Genomic DNA, 13,367 nt, shown 5'->3' with positions numbered 1-13,367 from the left:
CCGAGATGTCCTGATGTACTGAACACTCATGTTTGCGATCCTTCATTGTTTAGCACAATGACAATGGCTTAATCACCCAGACAAAGATCTATTTCTGCCAAAGGTCCTGCTTATTATTGCACCGTTCATCTTAAAATTTCTACTTCAGACAGGCAGAAAATTCAAGCGGACAACAGAGTTTTTTGTTCTGGGTTCCTCACAGAAAAGTGGCCTAACATAAAATTCAAATGCTGCGACAACATGATTTTTTTTAAGCTTTTTAAATTATATTCAATCCTTATAATAAATATTTCTAAAACACAATGGGCAAAATAAAGGTAAAGCTATAAAAATGTCACTATAATTGTAGTGTGTGTCTAACACGTGTAAAAATGCCGCAGAAAACGGCTTTCTCAGGCTTGAAAAGCTAACACAAAGGAAACGGCAACAGTTTCGTTTTTAAAATGGCTCAAACTCTAAGCGAAGCATTTCATCTGCTGACTGATATTTCCTGCGTAAGTATAATGCACAATTACCGGTGAAACTTCCACGATTTCAAAGGCCTTTGTCATTTAGCGACATTATCTGTGAGCCAGTTACAACATTTATGTTGTCTGGTAGATAACTTATTAAGCAAGCTGACTACAATTTATGAAATTACATGGTTAATTATGTAGTGCCTAGAGCTGGAATGACAATAAACTATCTGTCTCCTTTGGCAGTCACCCTGCCAAGACAAAACAAAAACACATTTTTTTTTACCTGCAGGAGAAATTTACAATAACATCAGTGTTTGTTTGTGACGTTTGGAGCTTTTTTTTGTCCTGTAAGTGGCGTGATGTCCAGATGCCATTAACGCTCACGGTGACTTTACTGTTCACTACCCTTGTTTATGGTACTGAAATGACACCAGCTACTCCAGCGATGTGTAGAAAAAAACAACTGCACCAACCAGTGTTTTTATTCTTTTTCTTTCTTTTTTTCTTCTTCTGGAGGCCAGGTGGAAAGACACCAACAGCACATCTCAAAGCAATTAAATGAGATTTCTCTCCCATAACAAATACAATAGGTTTTCCCATTAAAACCTTTGAAACGAATCTCCCCTGCTGAGAACACTTGTCTCTCCTTGTGGCATGGCTACGAATCAGCACTGAAAGATAAATAAATAGCCTTTATAAAAAAAACATTGGCCTTCTTGTCAGGACACATACCCACTCAACACTAGCAGCAGTCCACATGTCAACTCATTCCCTTCCCATTTCCTCTGCTCTCCTCGCAAAGACACTCCTGTCTAATGAAGTAGAGGGACTGCAATCCCACAGGGCTAAACACAGCTCTGTCATCCCTGAGTGTTGTTTCCCCTCTGGACAGCCCAGTCATTGTCCACTATGGAAGGTAATACTCACCATTCAGGATTCATTACAACACCAAATCTCTGAATGAGCTGCCCACTGCAAACACACAACTGCCCGCGAGAAGAAATAGGCCTCCTAGGGACCCCCTGCCAAACTTAATTGGATTGCCAATATGGCCCACAGACGTTTGAGAAGTCGAGAAAAACAATGGAGCAGAAAATAAATACTCCAAAGCCACAAAGATGACTCCACTTGGTAAACTAACACAGTATTGATCTTCTTCTTCTTCTTTTTTTTGTTTGTTTAGAAAAGCCTCATCCCTGCTAATAGCTGTCTGAGAGTGTAATCTCCCCCTTGTCCTCCCCCTCCTCTCCTCCCCTCCACATTCCCTATTATGTGGCTCCTTTCAGAGAGCCCCAAATAGTTTAGGTTCAGTGTTGCACTGGGGTATGGGGCATGGGACTGGGGACCAATTGTTTGCTAATGTTGACACCTGCCAGAGCAGGCTTGGTCTATTTGGGGCCCGCCAAGCTGTAAACTGGATGCTCCCCCTCTTTAGCGAGATTAAGTGTGGGTTGCTGGGGTCACAAATCACTGGACTCCCTCTGATGTTGTGAGGCACAGAGCCAGAGACTAAGAGGGCTAAAAGAGAAAGCTGAGGAGGGAGGGACAGAGGAGGGAAGAAGGATAAAGAGTGACAGTCTATTGTTTACTGAAAAGGAAGGGAATAATGTATCTTCTTGAGTGTGCGTAACCACTGTGCCCCATTCAAAAAAAATATATATCAACGGTGAATCCACGTCAGCCTGCTAAGGCACTGAACAGATTTCTGCCTTGTGTTTTTGTGCCCCTTTTTTTGCGGTGCATTGTTGGTCAGAAGCTTTTTGTCTGAAATTGTCTCAGTTTATGCATTTTCTGCCCAAAAAATACAGCATTAGTACTAAAAGAAAAAACGTACTGTTTGAACATAAATACAGATGATATGCTTTGTAATATACTTTTGTTTCTATTGCAATTGGATTCAGGGAATCTAAGAATATGTTAATAGGTATTTCCATATATATATATATATATACATATATATATATATATATATATATATATATATATATATATATATATATGTATGTGTGTGTGTGTGTGTGTGTGTGTGTGTGTGTGTGTGTGTGTGTGTGTGTGTGTGTTCTTAAAAAAACAACAACCCCCACACACATATTATACAAAGACACAGAGAAAACCATTGGCTATGACAGACAGTGCCCAGCTCCTCCTCCTCCTCCCTTCCTTTGCAGATGTACATTAATGCAAAAAAAAGGCAGAGATCTGAGCTGCAGCAGAAGCACCCTGTCTCCCTTTAAAACTGCTGCTGTCCAGCCTGATCGTGTCAGTTTGAAGGCCCCTATTCAAAAGTATTCATGCATCTGCCTTTGAGGCACAATAGCAGCTAGTTTATAAACTGTCTGCCCAGGCACCCAAAGGCTTTAGTTCTTATTGTTTTCACCCCCTTAATAAACTTTTTGGAGGAGTTCATCAACTTGGCTGAATAGCCTATGCAGCAAGTCTCAAGACAGAAAATAACAGACGGGCCTTTTCTCCTCCCTCTTCTTTCTCTCTTCCTTTTCTAGTGGCTGTTCATTTAACAATGGTGAGAGTAGGCTGTCAGACATCACAGAGCTTTTAACCAATACAAGAAAAAAAAGATTTTTTTTAAAAAAAAGAAATAAAATGCAGTCTCTTAGAATGGAGATGGAAGACAATTGCATTTTTCCATTCCAGTCAGCTCCAACAACACAATAAGATAAAATGTTATATGTAAAGAGTATATGTGTGTGCGCTCTTGAAAGAGCAAAAATTGTGCTACTTTTTTTTTTTTTAAATGAGAAACTCCGCTTTAAGCTTTAAATGCACGTCCGTGTTTCTACAAACAGCGCATATAACTCCATCAAAAAAATATTAATTAACTTTCAGTATCTCTAAATTTGCCTGACACCTGTTAGACAGCCAGCACAGAAATTATGGGATGCAATAAAATGTAATTTTGGGTGTAAGCCATTAATCCACTGTTATACCTTTAAACTCTGTCGAAAAAAAATTAGCCAAACTTAAAAGTCTTTAATAGATGTCTGCTCTAATTAATTTCATACCTAATTAAAACAAGGCTAGAGTCCATGCACGCTGGCCTGTTTAGCCCGCTGGATGGCCATAATTGAAGTAATAGCGGAAAAAAGGGGGTGCTGCTTAGAAATAAAAGCCCGCAGCGGTCCAATTCAGCAACATCCCCATCCAACCACGCTGCCCACCCCTCCTCCCCCTCCCACCATCTGACCCAAAAAGGCCTTATTGGCTGCCCCGGACCAACCACCTACTGTTTCCCACCGATGCTCTCGGTGCGTTTTAACACCCTAATTAGATGTGACAAGTTCAACGAGCTGGTTTCAGAGGAGGAAAAGCTGGTCAGGTTATGATTTCCGAGTCAGACTCACAGGGGACTCTGCGGACAGCTGATTCCTGTCAGCCTCATTCATCTTCTTCCAGCCAATTAAACATTAATGCTAACAAAGCGCTGGCAATTTGGAGAATACGTCAAGCCCCTAAAGTGGAAATGTAAATGTTTTTGAGGCGATGTCAGGCGGGCTGCTGCTGACAGCAACGATACTTTCAATGTAGTAATAATAATAATAATAATAATAATAATAATAATAATAATAATAATAATAATAATAATAAGTCGGTGAAATTTGTCACATTCTAAACGGGTAATTTTTAAAAAGTGCGCTTTTTGCAGTTGCTTCCGTGAAAATACCACAATGTAACCCTAAAGCGCCTCAAATGTCATGAAATCCATCACTCCTGCATTATTATTATATAAAGTTCTGGCAAATTGACATTTTAAAACGACAACAGTTGTTTAAAACCGGCTCTAAACCTGCATCCGTTCGAGCTAAGAAAAATTATTAAACCACAATCAAAAAAGGAAGTCAAGTGCATCAAAAAGAAACCCCGGAGCTGTACGAAAGAATGGAAATTCTTCCTCGGAGTTTTTAAACACCTCCACCTGTTGACGTGACCGTGTGATGCACGTGGTAGAGAGACAGAGAGAGGGGGGGGAGGAAATGAGGACAAGAGAGAGGAAGAGAAAGAAGGCAAACTTGAGCAAAAAGAGATGATGAAAAATTGAGACTCTATTTATTTTGGACCAGAGCCCCGCGGGCACTGCGCAGGTTCTCGGAGCCCCATAGTGAAAATTGGCGGAATAAAACACAGACAGAAATGAGAGACGCGCTGAAGCACCCTACTGTTGTGACAGGATACCTGGAGGGCAACGCTTCCTCTTTAATTTGTCTCGTATGGCTCGAGACCCCCAACCAGACATTCAATCCTCAGAGTCAGCGTAAGCCTACTGAATTTAATTCTCGATGGTGAAATTATATGCTATAATTAAATATCATATCATTTAAAAAAATGCTCTGTGGCATAGAGGCATCTTATCGAATTGGTCTTCCTCGGCTTCCTCGTTGTTATCACATTAATAGTAACAACATCTAAAATGGGCCTATCAGCATTTGCGGGGGAAATTGCGGGCTAAACAAAGGGCACCTATGGGCTTACAGCTTATATTCTGATATTTTCGAGCAGGAAATGTTAACCTTGAAATGCTGCTATCTGCGCCTAACAATGTGTGATCATAACCCCATAAATGAGGGGAGAAATTGAATCCTTTTAAGTTATTAAGCAGGAAAGGATTATAAACTCGTCTTTATAAATGAGCTAGAAATCCCCATGTCTTCCTCTGTACACTTTTAAATTTCCCACAAGAAGCTGGAGAGGAAAGATTGCCCCTTTTCAAGAGCCCCACAAGAGATGGAAAAACCATTTTTGTACCCAGATAGGAAGTCGTCCCACATGGTAAGCGCCACTTTAATTAATAGACAGCCTTGAGAGGTATCACTGTCAGCTTGGATAATGGTGACAGAGCTAGTGTTTGTGCTTCCATGAATATTTCTCATGTGATCAAAGTCAAATGTCAGCAGAGAATGAATTTAAGCCTACTCGATTTTTTTTTCTTATTTGCAGCCTAATGCTTTGGACACTTAAAGCTCCTGACACCGAAATGTCTCGCCGGTTTGGTAGGCCTACAAGCTTAAACTGAACTCCCCTAAAAAAAATGATGCAGCGCTCAAATATCCGCTCATACGCAGCGCAGTTTGCTGTTATTATGTTGCACGGTTTGCTCACGTTACCTCGCTGGAACCAATAGACCAATTTGTAACAGTGTTTGTAGCGCTTGTCATCAAGTCTCGCGATATGTCATTAAATAACAAATTACACCATAATCTTTGAAGGAAAAAAGGCTGATTTTTTTTAAAGAAGGGAGGGGTGGGGAGTGCATTGAAATAGTGACGGAAATGCGGAAATGTTTCTCTTTTTTTGTACGCTGTTAATTTTAATTTCTAAATCTACAATTTTAGCACATTGCTGATACCGAAATGGAAATTTGTCACACTAATGACAAAATGACGGCGAGACGTCGTTAACAATAATGGATTTACATCATGACCAAGCTATGGGCTAAATGTGCTCATCGTTCATCTATCTAAGGTGTCGATATTATTATTATTATTATTATTATTATTATTATTATTATTATTATTATTATTATTATTATTATAGTTTATAAACAGTCACTGAAACCTGTTAACCTACCACTATTTGGACTACTGCAGTCTCGAAAGAAAGGTTAGAAAGGTACTTATGTGTATTTTTAAATTTTCTTTTTGTGTAAAAAACAAACAAAACAACAACAACAACAACAACAAAAAACCCAGAGGTGTCCGGGTGTCCGGACATCTTAAAAACAATTCACAATGTATATTTTCTAAAGAAATGTTAAAATTACCAAATAAAACTTATACAGCGTGTGTTAATTATTGTCAAAATAATTACTCTTTATGATATTTGCTTTCTTACCTTTTCTTTTATTAAGCTAAAAATGGAAAAATGAAATTGAAATATCATTACTTTTATTTTTGTACTGGAAATAAAAATAAAAATAATAAGAATAATAATGATGATGATGATGATACTACTACTACTACTACTAATAATATCGACGATGTCATGTCTTTCAGCTCCTGCCCCCTTTATAAGAGATGTAGGCCTACCGATGTAAATTCCAGTGAAATGTGGCTTGAGTGGCTGCGGGGACAGGGGAGGTTAATCCGAGTTTAATGCAGTGAAGCACAGCGCAGGGTCTGGGCTATGATGGGTATGTTATCTCTCCCCAACATTTGGGTCTCCCTCAATTTCCACCCAGCCAAATAGCTGCGAGAAAGTGCAGATGGAGTCACTCTCAATGCCTGAGGAAAAAACGTTATTAATAGCTAAATAACTTCCCCATACTTTCACTGAATCTCTCTCACACACTGTTCCAGATGGATTTGTTTGAAGTGGTCTCTCGCTTCATTCCCCTGTCCTTCTCATTCAGCACGGCTTTAGACCCGAAATATAGCTACATTATATTACCATACACTTAGAGACTGGGTGTGCGTGCACGAGGGCGCGCTTCCCTGTGCGCGCGCGCACACACGTGCGTTTGTGATGTGGAAAGCGCAGAGAGGGCAGCTTTTCACATTTTCATCACCATGCAGGCAGAAACTATTTTTCCCCTTGTTGTTTGTTTGTTTCTGTAGCAGATCACATGCAGGGTACCTGGCATTGAGGGGTAAACCTGAAGAAAACATGTTTCCGTCGTAATTAATGAAACATGCCGACTTATAACTGAAGCTGAAAAGGAAAAGAGACAATACGATCCACATACTTTTGAAGGAATGCAGTATGCGACTTACATTCACTGGATTCCGAATTGTATTTCACTGAATATGGATCTATAGTAACAGTTAGAGCCTCCTCTTTCCCAGTCCCACCTGGCTGTTTGGGCTGGTCTGGCTTCCTCACACCTCTCCTCTGCTCTGTCACTTTCCCTCCCCACTGCCTTGAAATAATCCCTTCTGACATCTGTTTAATTACACCGAGGACCTCAGGTAATCCTGCGATTTGCTGAAATGTCCATCGCGTGTCTGCAGCGCATCTAACGGTCAGTTTGGATGCATCAGTGTGGCAGATTGACGCCAGGCAGCTGATTCGCCTTCTGATTCTCACCGGGGTGGCGCAAAACATAACGATACCCACGTTTGCGCACAGCGGTCTTTAAGCACCTTCTTGCGCGCAATTAAAACCCTGGGACTGATTTTAATAGCCGTGCGTGACAACTGAAGTGCGCACCTTGGACTGGAAATTTGTTTCTGCACAAATTGTGGGATGGACCAGGATCACCACTCCAAACAGTTATCAACGACAAAAGGCCCTAAAAGCGAGACTTTTCCGGCGGTTATGCGCTGAGGTTTGATTGGTTTATTTTCAACTACAACCTTATGAAAACAAACAAACAGCTGTCTTCATGCAGCAAATAAAATCTACATTATTGTCATGTGGTTAGGACTTTAAATACACGTTTAATAAAGCTAGATTAAAGCTGGGATAAATCCGTGATGTAACCTCTGAGAAAATCAAATGCGCAGACCTAATAAACAAATAGATAAATAAATAAAGTCTTAAAATCTGGATAAGTAAACGAATAAAAAAAAAATCTCATGAATTTTGTGCCCAGGGCGAGCCACTGTGAGCTCCGCTCTGAGATGAAAGTGAAAAGAAATAAAAGGCTCTATTTAATCTGCTTTAAAACCCCTCTCCACATAAGGGCTGTGCTTCAACTCGGAGAGTGAGGGGCTGATTGGGGATAAATACATTTCTTACCATGCCTGCGAGCTATTACACCCGGCACGAACACAGCCACCTATTCAGCAACCATCGTTTCCAGTGCTTACTCTAATAAGTATTAACATTATTAAATGCCATCCGGTTGCTGGTAGTCTAAACTGCATTACGCAGAGGGTGCGTCTCTTTTTATAGCAACGTAAATCAACCCCAATTTAAAACACGAGCAGCGGTAAGGAGAAAAAATAGAAGCAGGAGAATTATGTCTATATTGTGCACCATCAAAAAAAAGAAAAAAGAAAAAAGTAAATAGTCAATAATTACGCGAGGATTTTGCAGGTAAGAACTTCAAAATGCAAAACGTGTGCATCAGTTGTGCGCATTTTTTTTTTTTTTATCGTTGTAATGATAATAAAAATTATTACTATGGTCATTTTGAGACTGCACGTTTTGCGGCTCATCTATATGAACATTGGACATTTTTGCAAGAAAAAGGTTGTTTTTTTCCCTAACATTAGCGCGTGGTGTGAAAGAAAAAGAGACCGTTTTCACGCTATCACTTGATTCTTCTCCAACGGACCATTATATAAAATTACAAAACTATCTACCAGCGGGGCGTACTGAATAATTCATCTCCTTTTATGTCTCTTCTTGCCCTTTGTCCAAAGTTTTCGCTCTCTCTCCCTCTCTCTTTTTTTAAACCAGGTTTTTGAATAAGAATGGACGGACCCATACTCTCCTTTTCGCTGCCCTGCTTTCCAGGATTTGCTTTTGTACATCGGACCCTTCACTTTATAAACCGCATCAATAGAGGGGAGGGCTTTTTTTGCTCGTAAAGTTCATCTTCAAGTTTGAAAAATTCTTCTTGGCCGTCCCTTTTTTTCTTTTTCTTTTGTGATAAAAAAAAATCTATTTAAACCCTTTCAGACGTTTGATTCAGACACTGTGCATTTCTCCCGCTTTCATAGCCAAGCGTAAAGAAATAATAGCAAAAAATAAAATATGATAAAATCAGAAGATCATGTTAAAAAAATACCTGAAATTAAAAGAAATTTCCCCATGATTCCATGGTCTAACAATTTCATAATTAATATACATAAAACAAGCTACAAAAACGAACGTATCCTATATAACAGGATATACCCAAAATCCTTCGAAGTGCCTCATAAATACGGAAGGCGCTGACAGCAAATACCTGCATCGCTTTATTTCCCCTCCTAGCAGCATCAGAGCAAATAATAATATGAACACTGATTTCCACTTTAACTGACAAGTGGTGAAATGTCGGTGAACTGACATCGATTGTGAAATGGGTCAACTGTCAGCTGTCGTTTAGAGGTCGTTAAATGAGTGAATGAATGAGGAGGAATTTGCTACACAAATTAATTTTCTGCAGTTAAATACCTTCTGCCAAGGCTCTCATAAATAATTGAGTGAATGAACAACTGCTGGCTCGGAGTTAAAAGCAGGAATAAATTCACTCCGTTTAGCTGCAGCTCGGGTGTGGGACAATTTCCCAAGAGGACGTGAAGTAGGAAGTCTATTTAAAACACTTGCTTCCTGATTACAAGGTTGAAATTTACTCTAAATAATATAAATAATAATAATTTCTTATTTCAGACATATACAAAAGGGCCATATATTTTCTGCTGTTAACTTACATTTATCACCGAGGATGCCATCGATGCTATGCTTTGTTTTCTTTTCTCCATCTTCATCCTTCTTATCACAGTCATCCTCGTCATCTTTTTTGCCAAATCGGGCCCTCAAAACGCGGCTGATGGAGCTCACTAATGGCAACAAAAAGGTAAACGGGTGATTAGCCCTAAAACCCATAAAAGAACCATAGTAATCCTATCATACATTTTTAGAAGGCTATACCACACAAAAATAGCACAGCAAAAAAAATAAAATAAAATAAAATAAAATAAAGTTTTACATGAAGCAGCAGAAGCGCTAGGAAAATATTTTAAAAGTGTTTTTCTGTATTAAAGGTAAGTAAAATTACACTGTAATACAATGATGGGAATTTACTATGGAGCACTGAAGCCACATTTCAACGGGATGAGTTTTTTTCTGGGTCAAACAGCTGAAGGTGCGCCCTTTATTATCAGTAACTGAAGCTTAAAACGTGGGATTCAAAGTGATGTTCATTCAGAAGTGATGCTGCAGTGTTCGCTGGTAGTAGGGAAAAAAAGTGCAGCTTACCAGATGAAGCCTCACCTGAAGGAACTGTGCTTCTGTCGCACACCCCGTCCTTCAGCAGCTTATCCCGGATCTCCCAGCTGAACATGCCCGGGTTTTCTCTCTTGTACTCTTCGATCCGCTTCTCCACGTCAGGCGTTGCCACCTGCTTTAGGTTTGAAAAGGTGTAAAAAGGAGAGGGGGAAGACAAACGAGGGGAAAAGAAGGAATTTCAGTTTTAACCGAGATGTGAAGATATTTTTGTTTTAGTCCACGAAAGATCAACGAAAAGATAATACGAACGAAATCTAAAACGAAACTCTAAATTATGCTAAATAACTCTAAATTATATTATTAATAATTTTAAAATGTAGGATTATTTTTTAGTCGGGATATAGGCTTATGCAGGCAAAGAAACAGAAAACTGGCTAATCAGTGAGACATTTTTACGTCACCCTATTCACAATTTTATAAAGCTAATAACCAAATATAAGAAAAGAAAAAGGTATGAAATACACCACAAATATATTGTGGTTAATCAGTATTATATAATTATATCATTATAAAAAAATAAATGTTTGCTTCTCAATTTTTTTCTTTTAGCTTTTATTTTGTGTCATTTTAAAATTAATATTTGTATTTCTTTTAGATCTTCATGAACCCTATAAAAATGTTGCAGGTGTGTTACCCACCTTGAGAAAATTATTATTATAATATTGCACTTCATCTACAATAACAACACAAACATCAGGTTTGAGTTCACTCAGGTGTCATGCGCTTTTTGCCACTTCACCTCCCCACCCCTCCCCACCCTCTCTCCCATCCTCTTGCTACTGTGACCCATTTCCTGGACCGTGGACCCCCACTCACCCTGGGCTTGCTGCCTCCTATGGCCCCGGGACGGATCGAGCCGGTCTCTTGGTACCGGCAGAGGATCTTGGAGACACAACCGTGAGAAACTCGCAGTTGTCGCGAGATTACGCAAGGTCGGATGCCGTGGTGGGCCATCTCCACTATCTTGTGTCGGATGTGATTTGGCAGGGGCCTCCCGTTGATGAACACTCCGCCAAGCTGGTTCACCCTACCCTGGCCCAGAGGCGTGGATACTGCGCCACAACAATAAACAATAAAAGTCTCAACAAACAACACAAACAACACAAACTACACATCACGTTTCCTGTGGAGCTTTTGCTCTCTTCAGAGTACACCAGGCTAAAATTTTACTATAGTCAAACAGCTGCATATTTGTCATGTTCCTGACTTTTAATGGGACGTAGTTTACACACATTATCATATTATACATTTTCAAGAAAGCATCGTGCCAAATTCGTCCAGCCTCAGTCTGGCTGACAGGATGCTTGCAAGGCCACTTCAGGATCCAATTTCACATTCAAGAGACACTAAAGAGGGTGACACTTCTCACCTTGATTATTCCTAGTCATGCTGTACAAATATTGATGTGATCCTTTGAGCCATCTCTTTGCTGTGTGTATTATTGCCATTTCCAGCAGCCAGATACTTGAACAAATCCCGGAGCTCGAGTAACTTGCGAGCTACGTGGTTTTTGTACATTTCAGTCCAGAGCACTTGAGCACGAACTGGTTGTAAGGGGAAAACTGTTTCCATAAATGCATGCAAATACAAAATGATCTCCTTTTTTGTTTCCTCCCTCCCTTTCCCCCGCCATATGTTCAGACGACTTGAGTGTGCTGGGCATCGCAGTTAAAATAAATAAATAAATTACCAATTAGATTGCTTTGCGTGTGTGTGTTTGTGTGTGTACGTGTGTGTGCAGCCATAAAAGTTAGAGCACTAAAAATGCTAAAAAAAAATACAATAAAGTAGCTTAAATTAAAAAGAAACTCTACATTTAATAGTAAATTTAGAATATTTTTTATTTTAATGGAAGTGAAAAAATAAAACAAAAGAAAAACGGATGCATTTGTCATTATAACAAATATTTCATCCACCATAAACAACATTAGCAAGAAAGATAATACGTTTGAAAATAGATTCAATATAGAAGAAATATAGTGTCATACAAAACACACACTTCAGAGTGACTCAACGCAGGAACATGAGGCTGGAGTACCGTTGACCATGACTTCGGGTTAACTTTCATCAGCACTGACTGGAGGCTCGTATTTGTCCACCCATCTTTTTCTTCCCAGCATGCCGCCGATAACAAACTGTGCTCTGTGTCACTACCACGGTGGAAGCTGACAGAGCGAACAGCCGACGATCTTTATCAGCTCGAGTTCAGATGTTTTACACGTTTGGTCATTTTTCTTACCTTCCAGGGGGAAGCCGGTTCGGGGGTAGTTCTGGCCTGGCGCAGGGCGCACCATCCGAGGCACTGTTCCTGGTAAAGTAGCCATCATGTAGCTACACAGACAAACACAAAACCGGGGTCTGCTCGAAACTGCTACTCTTAGAAAGTCCAAGCCAAAAAAATAAAAAATAAAATAAGATAAAAAAAACCCGGAATGTATTAAAAATGCTGAAAACAAGATGCTCTGCTGCTGTCAAATCCCAATCCCAGGCGGAGAAACTGGACTAGCCCTTCTTCCACCGGGGGAAAAAATAAAAGTGATGCTTTCCTCTGCTGCGATAGATATGCCAAAGAGAGAGAGAGAGAGAATAAAGAAAGCATCAAATAAAATCTAAAAAATCTCTACAAAGGAAAGTTTGCAAAATGGATGATTTGCACCCAAAGTATCTGCGGTAGATAAAATGCAGTGTTATTCTTTTTCCCTTGGTGTAGTTTGGATTCAGTGTAATGTCTGCTGGCTGGTTGGAAGTAGTTTAAGTGGCCAACTTTCGTGCATGGCGTAGGAGGAGACAGCCGAGCGCTCCCATAGGCTCACTGCCCTTTCTTTTATGGATGAAAGAGAGTGGGTTTAGCCAGGAGCCGGTCGACCAATCAGAACAACACATTCCACTTTTAATCCACTGCTGCCTCTCTCATAAGAGCCCGTACACCCAAACCAGTTCAAAATGTTAATATATCTAAATGTTATTGTAAAGCAATCTTTTCAAAGTGTGGGGCTGCCTTCATCACACCCAGCTGTCTAA

The 13,367-nt window shown here is 39.8% G+C and overlaps 1 protein-coding gene across 3 annotated transcripts in view; it reads right to left on the bottom strand.

Annotated features, from left to right (window-relative positions):
• The window catches only part of pax7a (paired box 7a), a 43,873-nt gene extending 30,724 nt beyond the window's left edge, over positions 1-13,149 (bottom strand). For 2 of the 3 annotated variants that reach the window (XM_026167672.1, XM_026167675.1), the window contains exons 1-4: positions 12,586-13,149; positions 11,163-11,398; positions 10,317-10,461; positions 9,770-9,898 (exon numbers count right to left, since the gene is read on the bottom strand). In XM_026167672.1, the coding sequence (XP_026023457.1) occupies positions 9,770-9,898; positions 10,317-10,461; positions 11,163-11,398; positions 12,586-12,673 (598 nt within the window). In that variant the 5' untranslated portion in view covers positions 12,674-13,149. The remainder of the gene's footprint in view (positions 1-9,769; positions 9,899-10,316; positions 10,462-11,162; positions 11,399-12,585) is intronic. The other variant, XM_026167673.1, reaches the window with a different exon arrangement.
• Between the last annotated feature and the right edge of the window lie 218 nt (positions 13,150-13,367).

Source organism: Astatotilapia calliptera, chromosome 5 (assembly GCF_900246225.1).
Source record: "Astatotilapia calliptera chromosome 5, fAstCal1.2, whole genome shotgun sequence".
NCBI lineage: Eukaryota > Metazoa > Chordata > Actinopteri > Cichliformes > Cichlidae > Astatotilapia > Astatotilapia calliptera.
The sequence above is the reverse complement of the archived record's forward strand: the minus strand, read 5'-3'. Positions and strand labels throughout refer to the sequence as shown.